The sequence below is a fragment of the Pocillopora verrucosa genome, chromosome 8 (assembly GCF_036669915.1).
Source record: "Pocillopora verrucosa isolate sample1 chromosome 8, ASM3666991v2, whole genome shotgun sequence".
Lineage (NCBI taxonomy): Eukaryota > Metazoa > Cnidaria > Anthozoa > Scleractinia > Pocilloporidae > Pocillopora > Pocillopora verrucosa.
This window is the reverse complement of record NC_089319.1, coordinates 18158510-18184680: the sequence shown is the minus strand read 5'-3', so window position 1 is coordinate 18184680 and position 26171 is coordinate 18158510. Positions and strand designations below refer to the sequence as shown.

At 38.2% G+C, this 26171-nt stretch overlaps 2 protein-coding genes across 4 annotated transcripts in view; one reads left to right on the top strand and one right to left on the bottom strand.

The window, feature by feature from the left end:
* LOC131795417 (BAH and coiled-coil domain-containing protein 1) overlaps nucleotides 1-7033 on the bottom strand; it is a 30939-nt gene extending 23906 nt beyond the window's left edge. For both annotated transcript variants that reach the window (XM_059112981.2, XM_059112982.2), the window contains exon 1: nucleotides 6620-7033. In XM_059112981.2, the coding sequence (XP_058968964.2) occupies nucleotides 6620-6890 (271 nt within the window). In that variant the 5' untranslated portion in view covers nucleotides 6891-7033. The remainder of the gene's footprint in view (nucleotides 1-6619) is intronic.
* A 2261-nt stretch (nucleotides 7034-9294) lies between these two features.
* LOC131795484 (centrosomal protein of 131 kDa) lies at nucleotides 9295-25208 on the top strand. Of its 2 annotated transcripts, XM_059113064.2 has the most exons (30): nucleotides 9322-9444; nucleotides 10020-10455; nucleotides 10817-10892; nucleotides 11406-11541; nucleotides 11721-11799; nucleotides 12114-12671; nucleotides 13060-13194; nucleotides 13500-13709; nucleotides 14066-14172; nucleotides 14297-14424; nucleotides 14654-14685; nucleotides 14949-15001; nucleotides 15171-15212; nucleotides 15941-16007; nucleotides 16597-16667; nucleotides 17300-17423; nucleotides 17932-18164; nucleotides 18746-18842; nucleotides 19243-19332; nucleotides 19580-19707; nucleotides 19867-20014; nucleotides 20649-20726; nucleotides 21115-21189; nucleotides 21388-21450; nucleotides 21930-22015; nucleotides 22425-22509; nucleotides 23039-23193; nucleotides 23850-23978; nucleotides 24468-24528; nucleotides 24786-25208. In XM_059113064.2, exons 2-30 carry the CDS (start codon nucleotides 10306-10308, stop codon nucleotides 24852-24854), a joined length of 3465 nt encoding a protein of 1154 aa, XP_058969047.2. In that variant the 5' UTR covers nucleotides 9322-9444; nucleotides 10020-10305; the 3' UTR covers nucleotides 24855-25208. The 2 variants fall into 2 exon arrangements, with proteins under 2 accessions (XP_066027419.1, XP_058969047.2); XM_066171322.1 differs by having other exon boundaries at nucleotides 9295-10455.
* The last annotated feature ends 963 nt before the right edge of the window (nucleotides 25209-26171 follow it).

The window sequence follows — 26171 nt, the reverse complement described above, 5'->3', positions numbered from 1 at the left end:
ATCACGAGCTTTCCCTTGTTTGCATTTTTTACAAAAATCGGTATTAAAAGATTATTTTTCAATTAAGGATGGGTTTATTATTGGAGTGAAACGTTTTTAGTTGGTTTAAGCTTTCTGGAAAGCTTCCATAACAGGATTTGCATCAGTTTCCGCCAGCATAACCAAAGCAGCAGATTTTGAACCCAGCTGAATTCTATATACATTTTATTGCCAGAACTTTGCTTTGGAAACACGTACAAACAGACAGTCTAAATATATTGCCATGATTTTGAGCTTTATAGCACTATTTCTGAAAAAAAAAAAACAACAACAACAAAAAAAACACTTAATCGAAAGGTTCTCGATATTCCCAGATTATCATTTTAAAAGTAAGTGAACCGGGCAATTTTCACATATGTAATTTGCAAGTGCGTTCAGTTTCCTCTGTTTTTCTAATATCTATAATTTTGTTATCTGTTCAATAACATAAATTTTTGTTTCCTTTCGCGTTGTGTATCGAACAACAAAATGAAGTCGACAATATTTCGCCGAATTAATTTGCCACGATGGTTAAAATATCGCCGTGAATAAACCGACGTAGAAACCATAGGTTACAAGAAATTTAAATAAACAAAAGTTCTGAATTTGCGAAGGTAAAGCGCTTCACCGCAATGCACTGCAAGACTTGCTTTACAACAAACTTTTAAGTTATTTTCAAAGTAATTCAAGTCCCCCTTGCTGTTATTTTTTTCATCTCTCTTTTTTTCACGGTAAACCTGATTATAACATAATATAATATAATATATCGTACCAAACAGAACTACAACGACTAACAGTCTCAGTTACGAAAGAGCAGTTCTGGAAGCGACTTTGGACAAGCTAAAAATTTCAGTCGGGTAAATGCAATCATTTTTAGTGCAGCTCGCCAAAAAGACTCGAAAAATCTCAGATTCATCATTAGGAACCTGTAAAAAAAACTATTGTCATAAAATATTATTGTAGACTCGCGGGTACAAAACGTCGGCACAGCTTTTAAGATCGTGGAAACTGAAATCGGAAAGTAGCGAAAATTTCAAATGATAAATTCAATCAATTTGCGAGGTTGATCAACTGCAAAAATCAATATCACTAGTTCAAACAAAAAAAAAAACAGAACAGAACAGAACACAATTATGGCTAATGAAAGTCGAAATTCAATACCTTTCTCACGAATTCAGAGCTAAACAAGATGAGACAGAACGCGTCAAATTTGGTCAACATCTTACCGTGAACTGAAGAATCTCCAGCCTTTCCACAAAGTCCGTTCAAAATTCGAAGTTTACGGTTTTAAAGGCTTAATACACTGAATATTATTTCAATATTTTTGTATCTGGTCACTCTACTTGGTACAAAAAGTGAACAATTTCGTAATTAAAAATCTTAACTGTGGGAAAATAAGCAGTTCTCCTTATTTTGTTAAATACATCTACAAACTTCCGCGCCAGCGTTTCCTCGTTAAGACCTCTACCTTTCTTCGAGAAACTGTACATTGAAAATTATTGATTCACCAACTCCTTTCGCAAATGGGTCGGAATGTTTCTTTAAAAGGCTATTCACGAAACTGATTTCGCTCTTACCAAAACAACTGCGAGAAACATATCTTTTTCAGTTCAACGTTTATACCGCGCGTCGAAACTTGCAATCTTAAGTGCTTGAACTTTTGTGTCGAGACAGTGTTGCTTGGTACGTTATGCCTTGAAAGACGTTCTCAGAGAAACATTAGAGCTCAAATTGCCAAAATTCGACGATTTTCGGTCATATCGGAGACAATTTCTCTTACGAAAAAACGCACAAAAGACCCGCTTGTGTTATGCACAGAAATATTTCGAAAATAAACTGTGTGAAAAAGTGTGAAACGTGTACGAAGCGGGGGCGAACTAAGGTTGTTTGACAATTATTATGGTAATCTCTTCTCTTATTCAAATCGATCGCAGTGGTACTCTTTGCTCCATTGTGGATTGTAAACAAGATTCGCACGTTCGAAATTTTTGGCAGTCGCGCAATATTTGCGACCTTTTTTGAGGAATACTTGAAATATCAGAACGCTCTCTCTCGCGGGGAAAACATACAAGCGGTCACAAAAGCACGCGATGCTTCAGAAAAAAAAAACATCGATCATCTTTTGCATGTAAATTGAACACATTTTCGACGTAATTGGCGCCGAGGTACCTGTAGTTTGTTGTCAATAGATCACAAAAGTCGGCGAGAAAAATAGAAAATACTTTCTTCTCGATTAACACCTAATGAAACCAGCTATTAAAAGTTCCTCGAAAAAAGTTCGTACCTTTACCCGTCATGATCAAGCATTTGTTTATTTCGTAAGCCCTAATTTACTTTTCTCTGTGCCTTTTGGAAGACCGAATGGAGTTTGAGTCAGTTAAATTTGTTTGCGTTTGCATCCTATGTAGACAAAAGAATAACAAACATCCCAAACATTTCTTGTACTGTGCATATTCAAAGCTGCGATATCGGAGCTGCGACATCAAAATTTTAAAGAAGTGTGAAAATTTTCCTGGTTAGATGCAAATATCTGATATACAACGGAAACAGCAATGTTTTTCCTTTTTTACGCATACAAATACACTTCTGTCGGATATAAAAACAGATACGCAAAAAAAAAAAGATTCGTTAGTTATTTGACAAAGGAGGATTACCGAATCTGAAAACTCTGTACTTCTGCTACGTTAAAAAAATGTTTAATTAACAAAACTCGTCAAAGTGAAAAAAAAACCAAAACAATTCAACCAAATGTTGATAAAGGAGACGTTAGGACATCTTTCTTTCGATTTCGCATTGTTTCCCCACATTGCCACGAAAATTTCAGATTGTGGAACCGGAAGACAGTAGAAACAGGTTATTTCGGTCCTAATACATGGATGCGACACGATGAAAGTGAAAACTAAAATTCAAAGTACTTTTGACTGACAAAATTTCCATCTCACGACAAAAACTAACGAATTACTGAACAATTGGAAAATGTTCATCGTTATTAATTTCAGCGATGAAAGTTGCCTTGCAAATCCGAATAAGCATTTTAGAAAACTTTTTTTTTCGTGGAAATGATTGCTCCTGAAAGGAAATTAACTCAACATTTGTAAACCACCAGGACATAATCTAATACTGATCCGGACTGAATTTAAATTGAAGAAGGAAACTGAAACACAGAAAAAATACTAACCGATTGAAACACACCAACAGGCGGATTCATCTCTTCATTTGAAGAAAATGAAACACCTTTCCTTCAAAGAGTCAATGAGTTTTTCAAAATTAACACTTTTAAATATAGTTGCCCACTTCTTAGCAACAACTATACACTAAATATTTACCGAAATAAATTTAAGTACATAAATAAATCAATGGACACTTAAGCGGAAGTTTGATGCGTCGCGGCGCTTAGAAAACGAAGTGTAAACGAACCCTAAACCATGTGCATTTCACTTTCGTTATGTTCCGCATGAGTGAAACAAACGCTATGCTGAAAAAGTTTCACTGTAAAGTGTTTTGTTATTTTTCGCTTTCTGCACTACACAAATGGTTTCCAAACTATCTCGCGCACAAAAGAATCTTGTTTAAAACTGAAGTAAACTGATTCAGTTATTTTTGTCTTGAGAGTGGTATAGGATAACGATTTTCCTCATTGACAGTGGTTTATATATGATTAATAACACATCATGTATTATGAAACACCACGCTGCATAAATCCTAATGTAAAGCGTGGGTTTAGCACGTGAAAAATAAAGAAACTCGCAAATTTAAGAGAAATCTCAAAACGACGCTACTAAAGGTGACGTAACCACCCCTTTCAACTACATATTGTCTTATCAGCGAATTCAAGCGAAATCGTTATCATGTTTGAAAATGTCTAGAGCTCAAAGCGCTCTCGAGTATTCAAAAACTGAAGGTTTTCAAACTGCCTACCCAAGAAGAATTTTGTATGTACAAACAAGGATTCAAATTGAAGTAAACGTGATGAAGAAAACTTAAAACCTGGTTGAGAGCTCAAATTTGCATTCCAATAGGAATAAAGTCTATTTATATTTGGAACACGTAACAAAAAGCGCTTCTAGTCAAGCATGCGTGCGGGTCTGATATGCATTACAATATCAGGAGGACAGGGATCAACAAAGGCAGTAGGAACCATCTTTGCATCGCAGTTACGTACGACTCGCAACAACTCGTTCTCTTTGTTTTCTTAGTCTCTCCCACTCGGCTCCCAAATAGAAACAAAGCCATTATGACCAGTTTTCCTTCCTTCTTTCAGAATTACTCAGAAAAATTTTTTCCTAGACAAAGGTTGATCAGCCGCGAACGAATGCTGCCGGATGTCAACTCTACAACGTCTGGTATTTGTTATGGTTATAGGGCTAAATTGAATATGCCTAGGTTTTCAATTACAGACACTAAAATCGTGTCATGTTTGACTACGCGACGTATTGCTAAATATCTGCCCTCAGTAAGAACTTTCCTTCGAAGCTGTGTTCCCCAATTTCAAAATTCTAACAGAAGTACTTGGCACGTTTTGATCGAAAAATTTCAACAGACCTATTAACGAACAATTATGGGAACGCAAATAAAAAGCGCCTATTTTCGATTTCTAGTCTGCTCGTTTGAGTTCGTTTAATTGTGAACACAGTTTCTGATTCAATGCAGAAGAAGAAGCGGATCATTAAGACGGCAGAAAAAATATCAATGAAACATCCTGCGCTCGCGAAAATAGATTTACTTTGATACACGAGCTCTCTACCATCAGTGAGAATTATGAGCTTATCCGCTCACCCCTCGCGGCATACATATACCCTGCTGTTTATTTTTTCGGTTTTTTGCACCGATCAATTAATATTTTCCACAACGCGCTATTTTCTCTTTTAAGCTTTTAAACTAGAATCGAAACATATCCAAGCTTAACAAAGTGAAAGATAACAGGCGTTGGAATAATCTCATATTGTTCGCAGAGTTGGAACTATTGTACATCGCAACAGAACATGGAATTTACTAGAAAATCGAGTTCTTAACTAATTTCTGCGAATAAAGGCAATTGACATAGAATTGTCGACTTAACTGATTCAAAATCGATCAAGAAACAGGGAGGCTTCTTTAACGTAAATGAAAACTCGCTGTTCTCCACGAGCGCTCACGGAGAAGTCACGACAAAACATGACTGAAGAAGACCATTGACCAAAAATCAAACACCAGTATTGTTGGTGACAAAATAGTCATAAAAGCAGTATAACACAGAATAAACTAAGTAAACTGGTAGGTTTTTCAGGGACAAACAATGCTGCAAATTACAACTCAAGTAAAAGAGCTGAATATCGACGACATAATCACGCGCAAATAAGTGAGATCGCGTGTTGGCGTCTTGTTATGTTCGCGGAAGGCAAAATTCTTGAAAAGCGACTGCTTACACTTCGTCGGAAACTTCAAATCTAAATAATTTTCCCGTTGTTTGCAAACACTGGCCTACTCAGCTGCACGGAGATTCAAGCCATCCGTTGCTTTCCAAGATCGTTTCAACTCATTCTCGTTGACGAGGCAGCCTAGAGGAAGTGAATTTTAAAAAGACTAGCCGCCGTATTAAGAGTCAAACGATAACCGTTCGACTTCACCAATTTCTAGCGATCGCGGGGCCCCGCTGTTTAAGCGCATGTCTGACAGTATTCGGTTTTTTTTTTTCCCTTCTCGCCTACGCTTGAAAAAAGTCGAAAACCTGATAAGAACAAATCCCGATGATGCAATGACGAACAGAGAGTATGCCGTGGATGAATCCACTAAAATACTTGACGTCGGCTGAGCGCCTGATAAACAGCGCCGATTTTTGATGGGATTATTTAAATACACGAATATGGCTTGTGCGCCTACTGTAGAAGTTTTGAATATTTTGAGCCCTGTAATACGAAAGAAAGGGTCTTTCAAAACTATGACTTGGCATTATTGTCTGTCCTTCCTAGAAAATAAAACGAATCTACCTCAAAAACACCACACGGTTTAGTTAGATACAACAAAAGTAAAAATTTTCCTTTCAGCTGGGATAACAAATCTGCTACTATAAAGCGTAACTGCGGTGCTAAAACAGTCGATTTTACCGATCTAACTTAAGACAGCACATAGTCACGTATAGCTCACGCGGACAAGACTACTCTACCCCTATTAGCTGCGAAGTACGTAACATGATCGAATACAGATAGTCTGAGTCCAGATTCCACATGATCATTTCGTTTTGCGACAAGCAAAGGCACACAGATCGTCGCAAAAATGCAAGTTGCTAACACATACTGTATACCCACTAGCTTTGTGATTCCGAAAACCTAAACTTGGCAATGTTATTTGTGCCTACTTGGCAATTCAGCTAATATCAGTCGAACCACCAAACCGTGGTACAATGTTCAGACTCGATTACGTTGATTCAGTCGCGAAGAAATATCTTAATTTTCGCCCCTTCGAACGAGCACGAAATATCTTGGAAAAACGCTAGTACGAAGGGTGAATTTAAATCCCACGTGTTATTTGACGAAAAAATCGTCAAAGCCATTGATTGCCCACGGTTTTGCGCGAACTGGCACAATAAATAATTGAACAAGCGAAGAAAACTGTGAGAACTTACCTGCACTCGGCACGGTTGGTGGATAATATTGCGCTTGTAAGGGAGAGATAAACTCCGAATTTCTCGCGATGCCCACTTCTGGTGAAGGAAAGCCTGCTGAATTGGAACCATTTTCCAGCGTAGATTGTGAAGAAAAAGCTTTGAGTTGGCGGAAGATCGGGTTTGTTGTTACAGCCTCATGGGCGAATTGTTGACGAGGGTTGGCCGTCTTCGCTTCCAAACTTTGTACTTTTGTCGATAAAAGGGCCGATTTTTCGGGCGATCTATCCATGTCTCTATTTTAGACAGCGAAAACAGTGGTTCTATCGGGCGGCAAAATTCTCGTTAGCATAGTTTCGAACACGGTTATGCGACTCGACGTTCTAAAGGCGGAAACGTGAAAAGCTAAGATTGCTTTTCAATTCAAGTCGTCTGTGATGTTGAGTTCTGTACAGAAACAATGATCTTGCATGCTAATTGGTTGGCCGCACGCCCCCTGCAAGCCGATTTCACTCATTCACCAATCACGTGCGGGCAAAGTTGACAATTTCCTTGATACCTAACACTGTTCATTGTGAACAATGCAAGGCGTTTTGGTAATACATGTATATGTGTAATTTAGCGCTGTTGCAAGATTATGCTGGAGGAGGTTTCCCAGAATAACATCGCAACATATCGTCGTCAAGCTACCTAAAAAAATAGCATCTGTCGCGAGGTGTTCGAGGCACATCGACTTTGTGGAAAATAGAGGCGTGTTACGTCAACTAAGTCGTTGTTCAATTTAATTCCATTCGTGCGCGCTGTGGATCAATCAAAGTTGACATTTGTTTCGTTCGTTCGTTCACCTAATCGCGTTTCGAATTCCGTTCTCGTCCGATTGTCTCCCAGGATTTAAATTTTTTACATCTTTGTAATCCTCGAGTGGCAATTTGTTTCCTGACTTTATTTTTAAACCGTACATCAGATCGCTCGTAACAGCTGTACTTTGTTTACGACGTTGTTCACAATAAGAATATATAAGTTATATATTGGACGCACGATGTGTTTTTCAATTCTGCCGAATCATTTATTTTATCAATATCAATGAAAAGACCGACGGTTGCCCCAGGGGAAGGTTTAGCGTTTCTTTTGTCGATCCAGATCAGCTGAGGGCCAACCAAAATTACAAATCGATTAGTTGAGGCATGAAATCATGGATACGCAAATTTAGTGCGCTGTTTGGGTCTGAGTTTATTTGCGTGCGTCTTAAGTATCGGAAACATTCAGGAGGCAAATCACTTGTAGCTCTCTAACTTGCATTCATATCAGTTTTACAGTACATATCACTGATTTTAAGGACTTTAAAGAAGGTCAAGGTGTGAAAATTTAAAATACGGATTACATCAAACTTTATTTTGGTGGACAGGCGTCACGCAACGTGACGTGGCGTGATCATAAAAGTGAAAGTACAGATTTGCATCTTTTGCGGTTTTCGCTCGTGGTGGTTTTCATTTATAAACGTTCTCTGTCTACTCAGACCGATAAATATTTATAGATGTCGCTCTAACGATGCCAAGTTTTATTGTGCGGTAGATTATTTTCAAACTTATTCTGTCCACAATCTTGGTTTTCAGCACACAAAGAGAAATTACGTAAATGGTTAAATACAACCGTGTTGAATCATCTCTTTTGTAAAAATCTCTAAGCAAATATTACTAGCTCGAATATACTAGAATTGCTGAATTTGTGGTCTTTACACAATAACCTATAATTTTACGCAACGTGTCATTTAATTCAGCGTCGAATTCACGAAGCGATGATTGAGAACAAGTTCGCACAAATCTGTAATTGACCCGGATTGCGATGATTGTTTGTTTTGGGAAAGATAGTCTGATCATATTTCACTTTCCACACTCAGTGAGGGAAAAAAAAAAAAAAAAGCTGAACGCGAGAAAAACGCGCGAGACGCGAAACGAACGCGCGGATATTGAAAGCGTTCTGAAAACGGAAGTTGAATACAAAATGCATTGAACTCGATGACTGATGAACTGATGAACATTATCAACGGATTCAGGGAAGGCTCAGTGTGAGTATTTCCTTTAATTTTCGTTGCAAAACCGTCATGGTGCGACTAGCTTTGCAGGCCGGATATCACTTAGAGAGCAGTGAAATTCATCGCTTAAAAGAATGAAACAGATTCGTTAATTTTGCATGACAATAATAGTGCAAATTCCTTATTCCTTTTACAGTCACAAAACCATGATAAGCGGTTCAACCTCTGACGCTTTTCAAACGGATGTAATCCTACGTGATGCAATTATCTTGAAGTTATGTAGCGGAACAAAGAGTTTCACATAAAAAGTCAAACCACGGAATCCTCGTAAATATGTCATGCTTCATACTCCATGCATCAGGGTAGTTTTGGATTATGCGAAATAAAAAACTCACTGAAAGGTCACGTCCCGAAATAGTTATTACATAGCACAAGCTCGATTTTCCTTGCAGGAAATAAAGTATCTTGAAAATGAAATAATGACTTGTTGTGAAGGACCAATGCAACAATTTTGTGGATATTTGTTAAAGCACTACTTCGAATTTTACATAGACGAAGTCAGCCTTTTACCAAACGATTTCTGAGTTTTCCCCCAATTCCTAGCTGTTGTCTTCGTTAGAGTTTTCATTTTCATTTTAGTGTCTAACCAACCTCTTGTTGTTACCAAAGGAATGGATAATTGCACTTAACGAGACCGTCCATCACTTCAGATAGTAACCATCTCTTCACGTAGCTGAGTGTCGCGTAACAGGCTTTGAGTAAAAAAAAATATTTTCTGAAATGGATTCCTCTGGGATTTGAGTGGAAAACTTTGGTAAAATCAACGTAATATTTCCTCGTGGTAACATCTTCCTGGTTCTCATAAAAGATTAACATTTTAACACGATACTAATCAAATTATTAAGGAATGTTAATATCTTTTAAACTAACGCGATGTTTCTCGACTTGATTGGAAAGGTTTTTGCGCTTTTAGCCTATAGCTGCCGCTTACTATACAACAAAGTTTTCTCAGCAAGCCTTAGAAGGTTTTGTCTTTGTAAAACGAGAATATTCGATTCCTGGATAGAAGGCAGCACTAGGTGATTCTCCTGGATGAATTTCAGAGTGGCAGTTATTTAATTTTCCATTTTCCATTTCTAGATCAGCTTGTGCAAATAAATAAATACTTAATGGAGGAGTTTTTTTCCAGTAATATTTTAAAAGGAAATTTTAGCCCCGAGAGAGAAGAAATTTAGTATGGGACTGCCATTCTAAGATAATGATGACCGTGTTTTGGGTCACTTAATTTGCAAAGGTGGAATTCTTTTTGGAACTCCTTAAGGGAATTATCCGCGTATACTATTGAGTTGGAGAACAAGAGAAGACTGCCTTACTTTTTTTCGTACTCAGAACTGTGTTCCTTCCACTACGTTCATCATTCCCGCCAGGCCTTTCGAGCAAAGGCTTGCTTGGTAGCCGTTCAGCTTCTCTAAAACCGTAATGGCGTCGCAAGAGCGCCAATTTTGTTGTCAACAACGACAACAAATTTGTTTTGTGACAAGAATAAGGCTGTGGTCAATTGATGTGGCTCATTTTTGGAAGCAAAGTGACGATGCTGGTGGACGATGAAGAGCCTCTTTTAAACGTTTGGTTGACAGAAATATTGAATTTATTGAGTTGAGCCAAGGAAAAAGCTATGTCTTTGAAAAGTAAGAAATTTGAAAGAGGAGTGATTGCTTCCGGATCAGCCGAAAACTTGTCAGCGAAAAGACCAAGCTCAGCTAAGAGTAGCAGGCCAAGTTCTGCAGATGCAAGTAAATATTCAGCGAGATCAAATGCAAGTTTGGTGAGTGTTGTTCGTGTACGTTTCTGCAAGATCGGTTAAATGATTGTCATCGGAGTAGTTGTTGTTGGTTGGCGTTAGAAAACATTGCCATTGGGTGTTTGATATTGAACTTATGTTGAAGTAGATAAGTGGAGGCACTAACAGCTTAAAAACCTAAGGATGGCCTGTATGACCGCGTTTGCCAAGACCTAGCTGACATGCTATTTGTAATGTCACATATCTTTGGTACTGTACATTTTTCTTGCAAGTACCTAACCTAGACGTTGGTTTAACTTCTAAATACCTGAGCTACCTAAATACCTATATCCAACCGCATTTATAAGTGCAACATCATTACAATGACTTTATTCTCTATAAACAGGATTCTGATATGAGTGACTTTCTATCAGTAACTGGAACAAGCAAAGTTCCCAAGAAATCTAGTCACCATAAAAGAAGTAAGTCATATTTTCTGTCTGTCTGATTACAACCATTTTCTATATGGTACTTATGAATTACACCACAAATCACTTGCAACTCTGAAAATGCTTTGCATGCTTTACATGTGCATGACTTCAACTGACATATTTTTATCAATAAGATCACTGAATTAAAAAAAAAAAATTAAAAGGGATTTTGACTAAGAGACTTCAAACTAACTGTTATGGCCATTGTGAGTTATGAAAGTGCCACCCCAATCACCATTCTCTTTTGCCACATTTTTTTTTTGGTGAACTTCATGTAGAAAGTTGTAGAATATTGAGTAAGCTGTGATCCAATGATAATATAATCAAATATCCTATTTAATGAACTACTTAGGGCAGCATCAGAGAATATTGGTCCTCTATCTTTTTCATTTAAACAGAGCAAAGTGTAGAGGGGAATATTTCCCAATGCAGCCATTGCTCTTGAACAATAAGATATTGATATGTGCAGAAATTGAAATTATGCTCTGTAATTTATGTATTAAGGTGGCAGTGCAGGCATTGTGAGGCCACAACACAATGAGGTTCATGTATCTGGTAGCGACAGTGACAGCGCAAGGACTAGCAGTAGCTCAGGAGCAAGAAGGAAGAATGTTAATAAAAAGACCATTCCCCCAGCAAGGTAATCTTTTTAAAACATGGTAAACCAATTACAAATCAAGTAAGCATTACTTGTTGAACAGAAAATTTTTCTAATTGGTTTATGCTGTTTGGAACAACTTGCAGCCTGGTGTGATAGTGCAGTCTAAGTGAAATTTAATAATCCATGTTGGAATGAAATTCTATTGTGCTTCTGCTTAGGTTTTCTGAGGATCATATCCCACACATCATGTCTCAAGCTAAAGCTCGCACTAAACCTAAACTGGCCACAACATTCCAGGTAATTTTGTTCAAACATGTGTATGTGCTTCAGGTAAACACTCTTTAAAATGAAGGTACCAGTAAATGATGTGTCACCATCCCCTTCTGAGATTCAGGCCCTGATGAAGGGCTATTGCTTGAACCTTCTGCTTTTGAAACTCTGGCCAATTAACATCATACTGAGAAGATTTGCATGCTTCTAAGTTGTCTCTCACTTACTGTGAATCACCTGACAGTATGGATAAAATGCATACTAATGTTAGGGTGTATTGAGTATTAATGATGTTGATATCTGAGGTCACTGATTTAAACATGTTATGTTTTTTTATTAAGCGCCACAGCAATGCTGCTAAAGCAAGCCCTAATGCTCTACCAGACAGACCTTCAGCAATGGTGCAGCATAGTGTTCAACCTGATGAAGTTGATGAATGGTGGCTGTCAGCTTCTGATCCTGCACCAGTCCCTCCACTGTTCCTGCAGTCTCCTACAGAATTGGACAAGAAACATAACTGGTGGCCTGGTGCAAGCAAGACAAGCAATCACATAGATGAAGATTTTCTTCAAAATGATATCAACAATTTGCGTCCTGGCAATAATGGTTTTGATCAGAATAACCTTGATTTTGACATTTTTGAAGGCAATGCAAGAATCAAGGGGGACAAATCAACAACAAAAAGAGAAGATGTACCAAAATTGTTTCTTGATGAACTTTTAGAGGATGAGGGTGAGAAAAAACGGCGGAAAGCTGCTGTGAACATTCAACGTTGGTTCCGTGGATGGAAAACCCGTAAGCAACTCAGAGGACAAAATGCTGTAAAGCAACTCTTAAGTCAGAAGAAAACTGAGAAGGAGAAACAGATGGTCAGTGACCATGCAAATGTACAGATGGAGGTAAACGTGTTTAATAACATAGCTGGTAAATTTGTATAATCAAATTCAATTGTGCGAGTGTGCTTCACATTCCTATTGTGCATGCTTATGATGTCAACAAACAAATCCCTCAAGAAAAAAAAATTTTCCATTAGCTTGAAAATGTTATAAAACAATTGGTTCATACGTCATCTGTGTGTTCATCAAGATATGAAACACTTGGGGAGTTTGGACACATCTTTGCATTACGCATCTTTTGTGCTCTCCAAACTTCCCACATGCTTCATATCTCGATGAACGCGTGCTGAAGTATGAACCAATTGTTAAGTGTTATAGTAAAAAAAAGATATACCTAATTTGATGATCAGCAACCTGGTAACAGTCTTAACTTTCCTTTGTATCTCTTAAGGATCAGAAGGAAGATGAAAAGAGGAAACGACGAGAAGAGAAAGCCAGATTGGCAAGACAGGCTGCTATAGAGGAACTACAAAAGAAGAGAGAGGAAAAACGGAATGAGAATCAAAGGAAGGCAGAGGAAGAACTGGTATTGGAAGTGATTTTTTATTGCAACTGAGTGCAACTTGAAATTTTTGTTTGACATTTAAGTAGGGTTTCAGCCATGCTGGAAGATCTGATGTTATCAAGAGTGGCACTTATCTGTCATTCTCTTTCATTACGTGTGCCTGCTGTCAAGCTGTGCAAAGCTGAAGCAAACCTAACAAATTAAACTAATTTGATAATTATAAAGCCTACTGTGGTTATGAAAAAAGTATTGTTTGAAGTGTTCTTAGTTGAATAAATCTTAAGTATTCGGTGATTACATGTAACTTTGCTTTTGTTTTTTGACAGGTTTTTCTCCAAGCTAGTGGGAAAGTCAGCAAAAAGAAGTCAGCAAATCTCAGTTCAGCAGTCAAATCAAAACCCAAAGGGAAGAAGAGCACAGTGGTAGGTGCATCCAATAGTGCTCTGAAAAATAACGAGCAAGGTAATCCCATTGAAATAACATCCAGACCTGGGACAGCCAGCAGTGTTGGAAGGAAAGTTGATGAGTTATTCCAGGTATGTCCAGTGTTTTCCTTTTCAGGCAGTAACTGGTAACATTTACTGCCTGTAGTACCTCTTATTACCATTTAAAATTGCTTGGAATTCTTGAAAATTCAACAGGTAAAAGGACTGCTTTACCGGTTTGAAAATTTATTTTACCTGTCATGCTTAAAATAAGGGAGAACACTGTATGTCACTCAGATCTATAAGGGGAAGTATCTTCCAGGAATGATTTTGAAATGACAAGATATTAAAAGTTAGCCATGGTTTGAGATAGCAGGGTTCAGCTGTATTGTACATTCATGTAATTATATTTTGATCATAAACTGTACAAGTTTGTGGATTGATAACTCATGTTTTATTTACTGCAGGAATCTCGAGAATCTCAAGTTAGCACAGCTGCTGCCACTTCAGATGAGCTAGCAGCAGGACCCCTATTCTCTGATCGCACAGATGACACAGATAAGATAATAACCAGGTATGTTATGTATTTAGTTGATTAATTAGTCTCAACGATATGAAAAATCTCATATTTGCAACCTTGTCACTCCTAAGATCCAGAAGAAAATCTACTCAGCTGATAAACATGTATTTTTTTTAAGCTCTCAGGTTGGTGGTGAAAGCAAAACAACCTTTGATGACCTCTTGGAGTCCCTCAAACAGCTGGAGGAGGAACCCACTGATCTGCTTCCTGTAGAGCAGAACAGTGCACTTAAGTTTGGTGGCTGGGGTAAGAACTTGTTGGATTATTTTTTTATTATAATTATTTTGATTTTGTGGAATTTATCAGTGCAGTCAATCTATTGCATTCCATAACTTGTACAGTTTTCTCCACAGTTTTAGCTCTTGACTAAACATTAAATTTAAGGTCTCAATATTGGAACAGCTTCAAAGGTTTTTTTCTTATTCTTCTTGGTTGTGAATTGTTAACTTTGACATTTTGGAATTGTTGTTTTTAGGACAAAACTTAGAAGATGGTGAGGAAGACAAGGTATGCTTACTTTTCAAGTTTTTAGTGAAATAAAGGAAAAGTTTAAATCAGGTCAAGTCATGTAATCTAGCCTGGAAGGCTGATTTTCAAGCACTTTGGAAAAAATCCTGGACATTTCCCTAGAATGTCTTGTTTTTTTCCAGACCAATGTGGGAAGAAGACATTTACTTATTTCATGTAACTCAAATAATGGAGAATAGTGCATAAATTTTCAAGTAGTTGGATCATGTTTGTCCATTTGTTCTTTCTTCCCTCCACTGTAGGCTTACCTTTCTCATGCTTCATTGGGCCACTTCAACAAAGATAAGCTTGAAAGGTAATTGCTTGTAGAGATGGAATGAAATTGTAGGCTTTACATTGTAAAGTTATTGTTCTATATTGTAGGCCTGTTTCATCATTCTGTATATGACATACACAGCAATTGATTGCGATGCCATGTTTTCAGCAAAAGTTTAGTATATTTTTTCTTCTCTTCTCAATTGCAGTCAAGGACAGACAGGAAGTGCATTGTCGGCTGAAAAACTACGGTACAGCTTTATCTACTCATGCACTCTTCAATGACTCATTTGAAAATCTTTGTTGAAGGACTAATGAGAAGGTTCAGACTTTCATATCCCTATTAGTAATCAGCCTGATCAAGGACAAGAGATTCTATAAGAAGTGTGACATACCCGTTAACATACATCTTCCATTTTAACAATTGTGGCCTTGAATACAACCTGTAGGGCAGGCTTGATAGCAAACCTTGCCACTGAATTGCTAGTCATCTTGAAATGTGATATGCTACTGCATAGCATTGACATTAAAATTTTTGCTGATTGGTAGAAAGTACTCAAATATGCAACAACAAAAAATGATAATAATAATGATAATGATGATAATAGAAAATATGCCACAATAATGTACTACCTTAAGCCAAATAAAAACCTCAGGGTGGGAATCAAATATTATTTCATATTCATGGTGTTCAGAATATCTGTCCCAAATTCATCTCCCTTGTAGCTCTCCCATATTGCCTTGATGCAGGCGAAAATTTGGAAAGATAAGGTCTCTTTCCTTGTGAGTGTTCTGCTGCTTCAAGAGTATGTTGCAAATTATTTCCTAGCAGAAATTTCAGTCACCTTGAACTACAAAAATTTGTTACTGCACAACAGGAGAAATTGCTAATCCACCGAAAAAAAAGGACATCCTGCAAAATGTCCTTGTTGCTTGAAATCAGTATTCAAGATATGACTTGTGTAACTTTTTCGTTTAGGAGTATCTTGACATTTTTGGATGAGGTGGAAAAAGCAGAAGATGATGCCATCAGTGAGATAAGCCAGGTTGGTAAATTAATTCCAAGAGATCACCAGCATTTTAAATTACAACTATATTCCTGCTGGAATCTTTAGACCTTAAAATTAAACACTAACAAACTTGAGGGCATGAAACTGTCTCAATTTCATCGTGTGAATGTATCAAGATAGGGCTTGATCCTCCAATAATTTACCACATTTCATACAATCTTTTTACAAACACGATGTTTTCCACAATGCTGATCTCACGTGTAAAGACACTTGTTACTCATGAAACTAAAATTTTTCGCGCAAAAATTTTGTCTCCTAATTTCGAGTGTCTTGAAACTTGTTTCGAGCGTCTCGAAATTCGACTCGAACGTCTCTTAACTCGACTTGAGCCTCGATCCCCAAGGTCGAGTTTTGAGTGACCGTCACTTGCTTTTGAGAGGTACTGTCTAAGGCATATATAGTCACCAACACGTTCTCTATAGTGCAATGGTAGAGCATCAGACCTTGATCCGAAGGTCTGATGTTCAAATCTCGAAGAGGAAATTTGATTTTGTCTCAGAGCCACGCTTGTTACCAACAACAACAATTAAATTTAGTTGTGGTGGTGCTGTACAATATTTTTCAGGCACGAGACGGTGCTATTTCTCGTGGACTACCATCATCAAGTACCTCAGCTTCTGTGGCAGTTGACAGGGAGTAAGTACTTACAGTTACCTAGTCGGTGTAAACAGTCGCCTCTCAAGCAGACTATCATGAACCCTTTACACCCTAACATCAGTATGCATATTCTCCATACTGTTCTCTATACATTTCTTAAGATACTGCCGAGGAGAATTCTTTGGCAAGACACTTAACTCTCACCATGGTCCTCTTTACCCAGGAAAATAATAGACCAAGAAAACTTGACAAGATATGATAGGGGAAGGGATCTGGGGTTTCTATAAAAGCCGATGATTAGCGGTCTACCGCCGCCTGTAAAACCTCTCACCGCCGGCTGTTGAGCCTGCGAGCTAGCTCTCGCGGCCGCCTATTACACCATCGGCAGCCGCCCACGAAAAAAGTTATTGAACTCATTGAAACCCCCAGGTGATGTTTCTGTAGATGGACTGACATTTGGCCGAAAAGTGATTCAATACTCTTAGTCTCTCTTTCCTACGGGAGAAGTTGTGGCAACGTGAGGAGGAAGAATTATAAGATCGCCTTTAGCTTTCTCCCTACATTTGTTATATTTTGTGGTCTGATAACCTGGGTATAATTTGTTTATAACTAACCTCCGTTTCCTGTCTGGTCATAATCTTGACTTTGTAAATACTCTTTCTTCGCTGCAGGAAGGAAGAAGCCGCGCTAGAATCAGCAGCAGCAGCTGCTTCGGATGTTACAACAGCTATGATGGCGGTAAAAATAGAACTGGAGGAAAAGAAAAGGACTAATGATCTGCTGCAAAGAGCTTTGGTAGGATATGATCTGGGAGAGAATGCGAAATGATCTTCGAGAGGATGGAAAATGATCTGGAGGGGTAATGGGATATGATTTGGGAGGGGATGGGAAATTATCTTCGAAGGGACGGGAAGTGATCTTCGACGGGATGGAAAATGATCTTGGAGGGGATGGGATTTGATTTGGAAGGGGATGGGAAATAATCTTTGAGGGAATGGGAAATGATCTTCGAGGGAATGGGAAATGATTTTCGAGGAAATGGGAAATGATCTTCCAGGGAATAGAATATGGGAAAGAGTGGGGAATAATAAGGGAGGGAATGGGAAATGTCCTGGAATTCAGCAAGAATACGGTAGTCTGGGAGGGGTGGGAAGTAATCTTTTGTTTGAAGATGTGAATTACCCTTCTCACGCTTTGTGTTATGGTTTTTTAATCGGTCGGAAAGAAAATTCAAATTTATGCTCTTTTGAATTTGTCATTGTCTATAATTACTCTATTGGTAATGTATTGGCTCTGACACTAGAACCAACAACGTGAATTCACCCTGAGGCAAGCGAAGGAGATGGAAAAGGACGCTAAACAACGGCTGGCCATACAACGTCAGGAGTATGAAGCAGCCATACAGAGACATTTGTCCTTCATAGACCAGCTGATTGATGACAAAAAGGTGTTAGGGGAGAGGTGTGAGGAAGTAGTGAACAAACTGAAAAGTACTGACAAGAAGTACGGAGATAAAGTCAAACAAATGGAAGAAAAGTGAGTATAACCCTTTAACCCCCAAGATCTGATTGTTAATTCTCCCCTCTAGCGGCTACGCATTTCCTTGTAAATTAGTTCCAAGAATTTGATGTCAGATCAAGGTCACAACATCTCCCTGATAAGTTTGAGTATTCTTATTGCCTGTTTGCTGAATAATGTAGGGATATCTTAGGGAGAAGTTACATGTTAATCACTGCTGGGAGTCGAAGGGTTAATAATACAATGTCTTTAGGCGTAGCCTTCAGGGCGTTTTATTTGTCTGTTGTAGAAAATTTATCTGGAATGAATTGATGGCTTTCCTGTTAAATTCTCGAACCTCCTACATTTATATTTCGTGTGTTGTTGTTCTCTGTCATCCTAGTAGTCTCTTTGATTAGTGAACGTTCTTCATGAACTTTCTTGGTCATGAAATTTTCAATGCCATTGAGAGATTAGAGAGAAGTTCCTCGTTCTATATTCTTAAAGAACAGTAATAAAAGTCTTTGTGGCCTCACTTTCGTTGATGGCATCAGGAACCAGTCGTAATTTGAGAAATAATATCTTACAGGGGAAATAACAAGACTATCTTTCCTTTTCAGTCATCAAGTTGAATTGAAGAAACAAAAGGAAGTTATACTGGCGGCAGAAAAATTACGACGAGAAAAATGGATTAATGAGAAAACTCAACAAATCAAGGTAAAGAATCCTTAGTGACATGGTCGTTTCGCTTCCAGTAATTTTAAAATGCTTAAAATGCTTTATGCCTTGTGGGGAACGCGGTATATATTTGGTTAGCGCCCTTGAGTCAGCATCGAGAGGTCTGGGTTCGAACCTTTCCCTGGGTTGAGTTCTCGGGTGAGATGCTCCAATCACGTACTGCCACTCGTCAACATGGAATTTAAATGGTTCAGATACAAACAACTTTTTAGGAACACGCGAAAAATACCGAGAGCATCTGCAATTGACTAGCGTCCCTTCCAAGGGAGTGGAAATTGCTTCCTCCTGTGGAAACCAAACTAGATCCTAGTTGTGTGGGCCATTTAGCTCGTGTGCAATTTTAGCCTTACGCCTTGTAAACTCGATTTGAAATTTACAGGAAGTCACGGTCAAAGGACTGGAACCTGACATTCAAAAACTGATTGCCAAGCATAAAGCGGAAGTGAAAAAGATCAAGTCTACTCATCAGGTGGGAACCTCATTGGTATCTGCTGATCATGGCGTATTGCAAATCTGGAAATCTGATTGGTTTTCTCTGATAAACTGTGATCGTTGGCGCCTCGATTTCTATCAGAAGCTCAGCCTTTTCTTGCTACAAAATAGATATAATTGAATACTTTCACGTGGCTCCCTCTCGTTGTCACCCATAGTGTCCGCAAGGATTAATGACTGATCAGTGAAAACATGTTTTACAATTGTGAATTATTCGATGACAGGCGGAGCTGCTGGAGGCCGATGAACGTGCAGGCAGAAGGTACATTCAGCAAATAGAAGAACTGAGAGATCAGCTGGAAAGAGAGAAGGAAAATGCCTGTGCTCGAGAGAGAGAACTCTCTCAACAAAGGTAAATATTCTTTCAGGTGTGAATTTTCTTTTCAGTTAAAACAACAGCCAGTGCGGCAGATAGTAGATCATCGTCGATGGTTGGTAAACTTAAACGAGTTTTTGTTCTAGTAGTTCGGAGATTTGTATAATTAAGTGTTCATTTCCTTTGTTTTTGTAGGTATGAAAAGCAGCTGGAGCAAGAGGAACAAGCTTATCAACAACAGAGGCGGCGACTGTACGCTGAAGTACAGGAGGAGAAGGAAAGAGTAGCACTACAGGGTCAGAAACAACGACAGGAACTGGACGAGGCGCGAGCTGCCTTGGAGGTAAGTAAAGGTGTCCTGTGGAATTGGAACCACAGCTAAACCAATCAAACTAGGAGTTAGTCCAATAGGAAAAGTAAGACCGTCTAATTTGGCCTACATAATCATTATTATTATTAATATTTTTCAAGTTTGTTGTTCGAAATTCGTGTTGATCTTCTCCACTTTTAGCCATCTTTGTTTCTTCTTCATTCATCATGGCCTCTTGAGTGTTTTTCTGTTTTACCGAACTAAAGGGGGATTAGATTATGAGCTCGTGATGACTCGATATGAATCGTGCGCTCAAAATTTAAGTGGTTTTGTTTAAATCTACTCGTCACTCAAAACGTGACAAGTTGTGCTCAAGTTTTTCTTTAAGTCGTTTACAACCACTCACTATTAGGTTTGTCACGTGACTTTCTATCACGGAATAGATTACTAGTAGTGTCACCAATTAAATTGCAGCATTTGTGTTGGAATGTTAGTAGATTTATACTAATATTCTTGAAGTTGGGGTGTTAAACACGTCCGGAAATACAGCCTCTCTAGCCTTATAAACCACGAGCGTAAGGAAAGAACTGTTTTCAGACTATCCCAAGGTTTCAGCAATCTTCGTTTCGTTTCGTTTTTGGTACTTAGTTGGTTTTTATTTTTGTAGGAATCTCACAAAAAGTCAATCCTAGAGATGCAAACTTCACACCAAAGAGCTATTGATGATCAAGAAAGAAAACACCAGGTAAAGAAATATTCAAATTACTGCCGGCCAATTATCTTTAGTAGCGTTATGGTGGATGGATATATTGTCGCTCAATTTAATCTTTGGTTAAATTCAACGTTCTTGCACACGGCCATTCTCAGCCTAATTAAGGACTCTGTAAATATATAAACCGACAGAGCAAATTGCGAGTAGATTGAGCGTATATTTTTTTCTACGTAAGGGATTACGACACTCCTCTGTTGCTACATTTACGACATCTAACCCGCAGAGACTTGTAGTGGCTTCAGTAGAGTTTTATAGATGTCTCACTCTGTGTATTCAGACATTTCTGTCTTTTTCTATCTGTTAAATACAAGTTAACTGAGGGAATCATTGAACCTAAGGTGGGTTTTGGTTTGCATTGCAGTTGGAAATGAATGAGTCGAAAGAGAGACTTGAAATTGAGAAGCAGGGCTGGATTGAAAATTACATGAAGAAGCAGGTAGGGTACTTTAAAGACAGAACTCAAATTTACTCTTTTGGTTTTGAGCAATCGGTTATATCATAGAGTTTCTGGAAACCTGACCTCTAAAGAATAAATCAAAGTAATGTGGCCTTTCATTTTCCCTCAGAAATATGCCGAAGGTATCTACCTAGGCTGCCTGACTGTTCCTCTTTGTTTTTGTGCGTTTGTTTACAGGATGCCATGTTAATGACTAAAGAGCGGGAGCTGAAAGAAGCTGTTCGGGAAGGACGCGATAGAGTAAGTAAAGTCGACGATTTACGCTTTGCAGAAATTATTCTCGTTATTTCATCTCAGTGTTCTTGAGGGGAGGCTCATGCCAATTTATTGATGTTTACTTTCGCATTTCGTTATACTTTTTAATAGCTGGCGGTTTTGTCTGTCTTTCTCTTCATCTGTGTCCGCCTGTCTTTCTCTCTATCTATCTGCCTACCTTTATGTCTTTCTGTCTGTCATTCGCTCTGAAAAAGGGCTAACGCTCGAAAAGTCAGCTTTGAAACTCTCTACGGTGGCCAATTTACGTTACCAACTCAGCTGATAGTACTAACTTACCCTGTCTCTGTCTGTTTGTCTGCCTGCCTGTCTGTCTATTTGCCTGTTTGTCTGCCTGTGTGTCTGTTTATCTATCTGCTTGTCTGTCTTCCGGGCTGTGTGTCTGTCTGTGTCTGTGTCTATCTATCTGTTTTCTGTCTCTCTTTTACGCATATTGTCTACCGTAGGAAATTGAAATGGTGATTTCAAGATTGGAAGAAGAGACATCGTTGGCAAGAGAAGAATGTGAGCGAGCCGCGGAGAACAGAATCAAGTAAGTGTCTAGAATTGACATCTTCCTGACCTAAGCCTGATTTCATATGAGGTTTAGTCAAAAAGGCAAAAATGTATACAGTCGTCGACGATCGACGAGTGGAAAGCCCATGTTGTATTTCAATGAAATTAGATTGGAAGTACTCTTAGATTGGTTTGGTCTTTCAATTACTGTCGTGATGCTAGTCGTAAATGTAGTTTAGAATACAGAATTTGTCAGTTTGCTTTTAAAATTTTTAAACTTCGCGTAAACTTAAATCAACCAATTAGACGCAAAACTAACTCGGGAATACAGAAACATTTTTGGTTATGTGCCGTAAACATAAAAAAGACCTTTTTCTGCTCTAAGAAGCGCTATCGAAAGTCTAAGAAAACACGAAATCTAACGACGGCGTATTTCTGGCTTTTAGGCGAGTGAGAGATAAATACGAATCTGAACTGAAAGAACTAGAAGAATCTGAACGGAATATGCAGGAAAAATACAACAACATGAAGGTAAGAAACAAACACGAATTTGTATCAGTTAGTTGGGGTCAATCTGTCTTGCGCGTCCAGAAAACTCGCGCCACTCTTTCAACCAATCAGATGCAAAACTAAAACCAATCACGAGTTGGTCACCCGCGTTTTCCCGCGCCTTGAGCAGTTTGGTTGGTTTTACTTTGAGTTCTGATTGACCGTGGTGATTACTTTGGTTTTGGATTTACGACACTCGATCGAAAAGCCCTCTAGTTACGATAAACCGTCAATTATCATCTGCAGTTATATTTTGACCGGTTACCTCGGTTGTATAATGATGAAAGAGTGAGATTTTCAGTTTTATTTGGCCCGTGTTTGATTCCGGTTTGCGACCCTCTGTTTTATTAGCAAGAACACCTCCATTTATAATGAAGAACCCTTAGGTGTTTCGAAAATGTTATCAGTTGTTCACGAAAGGAGATTTGCCAATTTTTTTTATTTTAATGTTCCAGTTGTTATTCAACTTATTTAAATTCCCAGTCATGGCAGAAGTACTCGTTTGTTACAGGCTCGTTTATCCGAAGTTGAAGGAGAAAATGCGCGTTTGAAGAGCATGTTGAAACAAAAAGATGAAGAGGTAGAAGGAATTGATAAAGTGGCCAAACGGCTACAAGAAGAGAGAGGGAAGGTGGCCGACATCATTCGGCAGGAGTTCGCTGATAGGTTTGTACAAATAATAATGATAATGACAATAATAATAATAATAATAATAATAATAATAATAATAATAATAATAATAATAAATAATCAATAATAATACTAATGATAATGATAATAATAAATAATATAATAATAATACTAATACTACTAATAATAATGATGATGATGATAATAATAATAATAATAATAATAATAATAATAATAATAAAGCACCCTCACGTGAATTTATCCCAAACCAATTAAATGCAAACATTTAAAAGCCAGTCGCGATCTGGTCACGCGCGTTTTCCCGCGCTTGAAGCTGGGTAGATTTATAAATTTGTGTTACCATTTATTCCTTCTGATGTCCTTCATTCCGAATTGCCTTTGAAAATAGTTTGGTTCCGGTGAGCTCAAGCAAAATACGATCTTTTCGAATGCCTTTATGCAAAGAGATTCAGAAACTTTGAATTTTTCACTTGTAATCCAGAAAAACATATTTGTTAAGCTATTTGCTAGATGTTGAATGCCTCTGCTTAAAGACGAGGGTCGGTGCGAAGCCTTTGATAATTGATTGAAAATTCCATTTCAGTTAGCCTCGTTTTCAAAGGGAGAGTTTTGCAACTCGGAAATGACGTTATGTTGTTAGCAGATATTCAATTCTTTCCTGCATATTCCAGGCTTGTGACCACTGACGAAGACAACAAGCGTTTGAAAACAGAAGTGAGCGAAATGAAGGCCCGTCACAGATTAGAAATAGAACGAGTTACACGGGAGAAAGAGCAAGAAATGGAGGAAGTACACAAAAGGTTGGTTAATTGCTTAAGACGCAAAGATCATGTGGTTGGTGGGTTAAACTCTGCTGAGAGGGAGACCTGAGCTCTGAAAAATATTTTGAGGGGGGTGGGGCGGGGGAAGAGCGATACTTACAGAGTGGTTGTAGTGAGAAAATTGTGATAAACGTCCGTGGCCATGCTAGTCGGTTTGGTATACAGTTTTGGTAATTTGGAATTTTCGCAAAGATTTTGAAACGATCTGATCGACTAACGAGCTTCCATAAAACATCCATGACCGCATCTTAAGCTGTACGAATCCGTGGTCGTTAGAAATATTTCTTTTTGCATTTTTCTTCCATTTAAATATGAACAATGCTGAGATATATTTTTATTCTTAGTTTTCAATCCCCTTATCACCTGAGGTGTCCCTTGATCGCCGGCAGATATTTTACAGGTTTTGAGTTTGTACGTGTCTAGTTCGTTATTTTTTATTGAAAATTGTTATCTGTTTTACACCGCTAGAGTAAGGCAGGCCATAGCTAAAAAAGAAGAAACTATGAAAACACTACGGGAACAACACCAGGTGAGTGTTCTGAAGTCAGTTTTTCATGAACCCATGTTTTCAATCTCGTCATACGCATCACAAGTTTGCTCCAATCTGAGCATGGCGGAAGCTGCTGTTTTCACCCGTCTGACACTCGTTTCTTTCTGTTTGCTAATGAAAAGTTAAACTTTGACGGGAAATTAGATCAGTGATAGCCTTTGACCAATGAAAATACTTTTCTAGATCCATGGTTTTTTTTTTTTTTTTTACACACATTTTTTTTTCTTTTTGCACAGGCTGCCATGAAACGAGCGGAACATTTGGAATTTTTACTCCAAGAACAAAGAAAGAAATTGCTGTCTTGAGGCTAACCCTTATCTCCCAATAGTGCCAACGTTTTGCGACATCGCCCGATGTATTACCGAGTTCTTCCGAAGACCGCGCGATTAAAGTCGGTACGTGTCAACACAACCGAATGTCAACCAAAGCTGGACACTTCTGCATTGTTAAGTGCTCAAATGGACGTTCAAATCCCACAATAAAGGGGAATTCTAATGGATTAGGCCCCATTGGTAGAGTAACCTTTGCCCAAGAATCTATTTGTACTGCTCAGACCCAAATGAAGATTTTCGATATCTCTGTCAATAGAGGAACCAGCATATCTGTATTTATGATGTTACGTGCATTTTGAATCGACAGTAATAAATTTTTTAACTGGTTTTTTATTCTCTTCCTTTTTGTTGTTGTTTCGTTTTTTAAGTTTGCCGGAAAACACCAGAAAACTTAAAAACTGGCGTGTTCTGGTTATCGGCAAAGTGATTTGCTTCTAGAAAAACTGCTCTGTAATGGTCAACGCTTCCTTTAAACTGCACAAACGAACCGATAAAACAGCATAAGTAAAAGTGTAACAATTATGAATTCCGCCTGTTACAGATGGTATGCATCATCATCATAACAAAGATGAAACTGACTGGAAACGAAATGTTTCTTTCTCATGTCTCTGCACTGGTGGATAAGAAAGATTTATATTACTGACTGATCAAAGGGTGATTGACGTAAACTTTCTGTAGACGAGCACGGTAGCTTTGGACTAGAGCTAGCTTTGAAATTTTACATGTTTGTTCGTCTTCCGAAGATAAGCAGCAACCTTGTGGGTGCTAATATTACGCAAGATCACTTAAAAAGCTCTTCTATTGTAGCATAGCTTTCTTTCATGATATTTTATCGCAATCTTTAAGCTTCATGAGAAAATCTCCCACAAACCTGTCAGTATTATTTCTATAATAAAAAAATAATTATTGTTAAAAGGCGAGGGCAGATGTAATATGAACTAGCACTAACATATATTTCAGTCCGGCGCTTCTTCATCGCTACGTTCAAAATCCCTTGTGCGTTTCACGGCTTTCTTTTCTATTTATGTCATTTCCTCTTGTGCTTTTTTTTCACGAAGACAGTAATTTCCTATTTTAAAATGGGCACAGCTGCTTTTACTTAAGTTTTTCCCCAAAAGTGCCTACGACACGGATTTTTTTTTTTTAATTTTCTGGTCAATAGCTGTTTTTAAAATTATAAATAATCGACCTCAGTGCCTAGCGAGTTCTCCTTGACCATTTTTTCGTGCATTGAAAGTACGATTGGCGGCCGAAAAGTGTCCCCATAAAGCGCTCGGCTAAAACGATCAT

Excerpts from the sequence above, each read along its gene's own strand:
- LOC131795484 (XM_066171322.1), top strand. The coding sequence starts at position 10,306 with ATGTCTTTGAAAAGTAAGAAATTTGAAAGAGGAGTGATTGCTTCCGGA. Across the intron at positions 11,542-11,720 it reads AAGACCATTCCCCCAGCAAG|GTTTTCTGAGGATCATATCC; the intron begins GTAATCTTTTTA and ends GCTTCTGCTTAG. Across the intron at positions 20,727-21,114 it reads ATCAAGAAAGAAAACACCAG|TTGGAAATGAATGAGTCGAA; the intron begins GTAAAGAAATAT and ends TTTGCATTGCAG.